Source organism: Wyeomyia smithii, chromosome 3, assembly GCF_029784165.1.
Source record: "Wyeomyia smithii strain HCP4-BCI-WySm-NY-G18 chromosome 3, ASM2978416v1, whole genome shotgun sequence".
NCBI lineage: Eukaryota > Metazoa > Arthropoda > Insecta > Diptera > Culicidae > Wyeomyia > Wyeomyia smithii.
In genome coordinates, this window is record NC_073696.1 from 43,308,362 (window position 1) to 43,314,368 (window position 6,007).

General features: G+C 45.2%; 2 protein-coding genes across 2 annotated transcripts; both read right to left on the bottom strand.

Moving 5' to 3' along the window:
• Positions 1 to 2,369: 2,369 nt before the first annotated feature.
• On the bottom strand, positions 2,370 to 3,041 carry LOC129728248 (uncharacterized). Its single transcript, XM_055686670.1, has one exon. It carries the CDS (start codon positions 3,039 to 3,041, stop codon positions 2,370 to 2,372), a length of 672 nt encoding a protein of 223 aa, XP_055542645.1.
• A 1,806-nt stretch (positions 3,042 to 4,847) lies between these two features.
• Positions 4,848 to 5,312, bottom strand: LOC129728249 (uncharacterized). The gene has a single exon (XM_055686671.1). The coding sequence runs from the start codon at positions 5,310 to 5,312 to the stop codon at positions 4,848 to 4,850; it is 465 nt and encodes a 154-aa protein (XP_055542646.1).
• Between the last annotated feature and the right edge of the window lie 695 nt (positions 5,313 to 6,007).

Here is a 6,007-nt window from a genome sequence, read left to right on the forward strand (position 1 = left end):
GGTAAAATACTTCTACAATTCCACTGTAAGACAGAGATAGAATCCTTCATATACGCAGTTGAATTAGGCATCGAAGGATACAATCGCTGCAAGGAGGGGCCATTGGGCAGTCAACTGCTTCAAAAATGATCTAACTGTTGGGAGGAATGCTGTAAGAAAAATTTTAATTGGATCGGGTATATTGAAATTTTCAAAAATCCAGTCCACAATGTCAGAAAATTTCACTAATCCAGAGTTTGTTTCATCAACTGGATGTGCAAAAGGAACAACTGGGGTTTTAGATGTTCCTGGCAGTGCTGGGAACTCCTTCTGGGACTTTAAATTTGCAAGCCCAGGAGGAGTTTGCTTCGGTTTTTCCGCAGCACTGTTTGGTTTGTTCGTACTTTTCATTACACTTTGGGAAATCTTAGGACCTTTACGGGGAAGTTTAGGAGAAGAAACATTTTTTCTTTTCCTAGACTCCCCAGGATTGGCATAAGATGTTCCCGCTGATGAATCGTCAGAATCGGTTTCATCGGAGGGCAACAGATCAAAGGGGTTCGATGTTATGGTAGAAGTGGTCACGGTCTTCTTCAGCATCTCATCGTAAGAACGCTTTGAACGCTCCTTAAGTGACCGCTTGATTTTATCTCTGCGCTGCATGTACACCGGGCATGTGGAGAGCTCATGCTGGTTTTCCCCACAGTGAATACATTTTTCAGCATTAACACTGCAAGAATCTTCCGCATGAGTCTCCCCACACTTGCTACATCGTGCCTTATTGCAGCAGTAGGCGGCTGTGTGGCCTAACTGCTTGCAATTGGTGCAATTCATAACACGGGGTACATACAATCGCACAGGCAGACGAACCCGGTCGATCGAGACGTGGCTAGGGAGTGCAGATCCGGCAAACGTAACGCGAAACGAGTCTGACGGAGTGTAAACTTTTTTACCGCCGACGAGAGACATGGACCGCAATTGCTTACAATCCAAAATCTTCGCCTGTGTTTCGGTATTTTTGAAGCAACCCGTTGCGCTTTTAAGGATACACTCGACAGACAGACTCGAATCGGTTATGACACCGTCGATCTCCACGTCTCGTGCGGGTATGTAAACGCGATACTCGCGTGTGAAGAGCTCAGAGCAAGCGATAGCATTGTCCTGTGCCAGATCACTGACCACGACACGGAGCTTGTTAGGTCGGACCTTGGAAATTTCGGTCACGGCCTTGTACCCCTTCGTCAGGTCTTTTGAAATTTGCAGTATGTTTAATCGCTTTGAATTCACTCCTGCCTTTGGACGAAAATAAACAGTATAGCTGTCCTGTTGAGATCCGTCCGGGTAAAGCCTGGGGCGAGGGGGGACTGGAGAATGAACAGGGGAGGGGGTAACAGAAGGGTCAGGGTCAGGGGGGTTCGGGGATTGTGGCACGGGAGGCGAGGGATCTATATCCATCGCGCTAAATGTAGCGCACTAGCGAACTAGCGCCGACAAGAACACGTACCTCTTTACTTCTTCCTTCCAGCAGTGGTTGTCCGATCGTTCGAAGCTGCACCCGAAGCAGCCAGCAGCACCAGTACAGCAGCACCAATACAGCCACCAGCAGTGAGCCGGGTGTGAGATCACTCAGCACAGCGACACGGACTCGACTGTCAACTGATGGCCTTGAATAATACACTCTTTTGTTTGGCTATTCGTACACACGGACCGGATTGTAATAGAACGACCACTTTGCACGTCCGTTTCTGTCGAGTGTTCGACGCGGAATGAACTAACTAAATGTTAAATGTCACTTGATCTTTTTGGAAATAGGAATGAAGAATACATTATTGCATTTCAGAATAAAATTCACATATTCTACACATGGTATGGAAAAAGCTTACTGTTGGGGAATGTTGGTTCGTTGATTGAGCCAGAGTGACCTTTACTTATACGAATATATAAATCCTACGTTGTGTTATTTCTATTCAAACTATTTTATTATCGGGGATACGAAAAACTATATTTTAACCTTGTATTTTAACCTTCCTTGTTAGGCAATCGGCTTGATACTGATTCTCTCAGATACTGATATCGTGGCTGTGATCTGTCTTCGTACATTTGTGCTCAGTGTTCATTATAATATTAGGGTGAATTCAGTAAATGTCTTCTGTGTGTGCTTAGTTTATAACAGTTAAATGTCTAACACTAAACATTCCGCCCGCCTTGAAACTTAGTTTCAACAAAATTTCTTAATAGTTGCTTAAATCTACTTATCATTTATATCTAAAGATGTGTCGACCGCATCATCATGAGGCAATGGACAAATTCTGTTAACTGGACGGCGGTATGTCCCTTTAGCAGTCCTGACAGTGACAACTCGTACAACTCCGTCTGCTCCAGGGTGCACTTCACCTATTCTTGCTAGGGGGCCATTGTAGGGAAGGCAAATTGTCCTCCCGAAGAATCACGATGCTGTCAATTTTAATGGTATTGGGTTGAAGATTTTTGTTTGTTTGCTGTAGGCCAGTGATGTATTCTTGACTCCAGCGCTGCCAGTACCTTTGAAACATCTGTTGGCGTTGCTGGTAATGGTCTAAGCGGTTTGTGGGTATGGCGGTTGAATCGGGATCAGGAATAGCTTTCATTGATGACCCGATTAAAAAATGGGCTGGCGTAAGGGCATCTAGATCTCTTGGGTCGTTCGATAAGGGGGCTAGAGGTCTAGAGTTCAAAGCGGCCGATATTTGTACAAGCAAGGTGCAAAAGTTCTCATGACTCAATTGGCTGATACCTATTTCTTTTTTCAGACAGGTCTTTGCAGATCGCACTGCTGCCTCCCATAATCCACTGAAATTGGGAGCGCGGGATGGAATTAGGTGCCAGGTGATTTCTTGGTGGGACAGTTCCGTTCCGATAATTTGCTGGCCAGATTTACTGTTGAGGATCGTGTACAGTTCGTGTAGTTCATGCTTCGAACCTTGAAAATTAGTTGCATTATCGGAATGAATTTGCGACGGTAATCCGTGGTGTACAATGAACCGTCGTAGCGCGGATAGGAATCCGGCTGTTGGAAGATCCATAACCAATTCAAGGTGTATAGCCTTGGTAGTGAAGCATGTGAAGACCGATATGTAACATTTGGTGGGGGCTGCTCTTCGGTTTGGGGGTTTCAAATAGAAGGGGCCAAAAAAGTCAACTCCAGTTATTTGAAATGGTCTTGCTGGGCGTACTCGAGTAGATGGCAGCTGTCCCATGGGTTGTTGTATTGATGTGGGGTTTGAACGGAAACATTTATGGCATTTTCTGAGTACAGCCCTTACCGCTCTTTTGCCATGAACTGGTCAGAATTCTTGTCTCATATCGGCGAGTGTAACTTGGCATCCTCCATGATGGGTTTGAAGATGGTAATGCTCGATAAGCAGGCGGGTGTATATATGTGATTTTGGAGGAACTGCGGGATGTTTCGTTGCATAATTCTCGAGAGAGTGCTGCAGACGACCGCCAACTCGGATAATGCACTCATTATCCAGAAAGGGACAAAGAAGTTTCAATGAGGATTGGTATGGAATTTGATGACGCTTCTTTAACGTCTTGATTTCGTCTGGAAAACATTCCTCGTGAACCAGCCGCACAAGTAACATTTTTGCTGAGTTGATCTCATTTACTGTTAAAAATAACGAGTTGTTTCGTTGGGTGGATCTCCGGCAATTTGCCGCAAATCGCAAACAAAAAGCGACTATTCTCACCATTGGTAGAAATGAAGACCGTACAGAGAAAATAAAATTAGGTGCTTTCGCGACGGTGTTCGCATGAGCGATGACTCTGGGCTCCATATCCACCTCTTGAGGTATTAATTCAGACTCTACCTGCTGCCATGTTGATGGCGCCTGCCGCAACCACGATGGTCCGTGTTTCCAACGGTCGCTGCTTAACAAATCCTTGACGGCCATTCCCCTAGAAACCAGATCGGCGGGGTTCTCCTTACCCACCACATGACGCCAGGGATGCCCGAAGGTTGCTGTCTGGATAGTGGATACCCGGTTTGCTATAAATGTTTTCCAAGTACTGGGTGGCGCCTTTATCCAATGCAGAACCACAGTTGAATCTGACCAAAAAAATGCCTGCACGTTATCCAACGAAAGAGCTTTGATAACAACCTGAAACAGACGGGCGGCTTCTCTAGCCACGCAGAGCTCTAACCGAGGGATGGTCAATCGTTTCAGAGGGGCCACACGAGATTTTGATGCTAGAAGCTCAATGCGTACGTTGCCTTGATTATTTATTGAACGAACATACAGACATGTCCCATAAGCTAAAGCCGACGCGTCGGCGAAACAGTGAAGCTGAACGTCGATGTAATCTGCTACAAAAGAAAACCTGGGTATACTAAACTCTTCTAACAAAAAGAGTTGTCCATAAAATTCTCTCCATTTTCGCTCTAGTGCTGGTGGTACGGTAATATCCCAGCCAGTTTGCAGTAAAGCTAACTGCTGCAGGAATATCTTGGCAGTAACCACCACGGGCGAAATCAAGCCGAATAGTTTGGCTATTATCGATAGTATGCGTCTTCTGGTCCATTTACCTTCAAAAGCTCCTACCTGGTAGCAAAACTTTAGCTGATCCGCTTTCAGCTCCCACGTAATACCTAGCGTTTTAACCTTTTCTTCGGGGTTTAGTTCAAACTTTAAAGTAAGAATAGTTCCTAGTTGATCCTCCGGTATACCGGACAGAACTTCTGGTCTATTAGAACACCATTTTCTAATTGGAAATCCTCCTTTCGCTATCAAGGATGTCAAATCCTTCCGCAGCTCGATAGCCTCGTCGACAGTTGAGGCTCCGCCAATGTAGTCGTCGACATAGAAGGCTTTGAGCAGTGCCGACCGAGACTATGTGCCCTCCTTTCCTTCGTCTTCTGCCAATTGCTGCAACGCCCGTGTTGCTAAAAAGGACGAAGGGGTGAGTCCATATGTTACAGTAAGTAACTCGTAGACGTCAATGGGACCATCCTTCGTTAAACGAAAAAATATCCTTAGCCGAAATATATCCTTTGTGTCCTTAAGTATCTGCCTATACATCTTCTCTACGTCTCCTACAAGCGCCACTTCATGCTTACGGAAACGTATCAATAGATTAAACAAATCATCCTGTATTTGGGGTCCCTTGAGAAGAATATTGTTTAGTGAGTACCCGCTATCCGTACGCGCCGAAGCACCGAATACGACGCGTACCCTCGTAGTAGAACTGGATTCTTTAACCACAGCGTGGTGAGGCAAATAATAAACTCTTGGCCGTTCCAATCCTTTGCTCTCCTCCAGCTGTTCCGCTTGAGTTAATAACCGCATGTGCCCCATAGCCAAGTATTCTTTAATGAAAGTATGATAATGCTCTTTCATATTAATGTCAGGCTCCAACCGGTTTTCCAATTTCCTGTATCTGTTCAACGCTGTTACTCGTGACTCACCTAGCATGTGGTCCCAATTGACACATTTCGGTAACTGAATGACGTAGCGACCCTCCTCTGATCTTGATTGCGTAGCCCTAAAATGCTCCTCACTGTTTCTCCTTTGACCATGCCGGTTGGTCCTCACAACTTATAACTCTCCAGAATTTTTCAACAGCTCCTCAATACTCTCGGTGGTGGTTGCCATACAACACTGAACCACGCTTCCTGCCTGTACACTCGTATCTTTTCCAGTTACCATCCACCCGAAAACGGAATTTACGATTATTGGTAGCTGAGGACCCAGGACTATCTTCTCCATTTTATTCTCATACAGGAAACTGAAGAAATGTTCTGCTCCGAGTAGCAAATCGATGCGACCGCTAATGTTGAACTGTGAATCCGCCAGTTGAATATCTTTAGGAATATTCCAATGGGAAATACAAACTGTCTTCGAAGGAATATCCGCCGTCACCCGCTGCAGTATTAAAAATTCCAAGCCAATAGAAAATTCGCAAATTCTCAAACTAATTGTTGTTTTAACTGCATGCCTTGCTATGGATTCCGACTGTCCAACCCTTGTTATTGGAACACATATAGATCTCC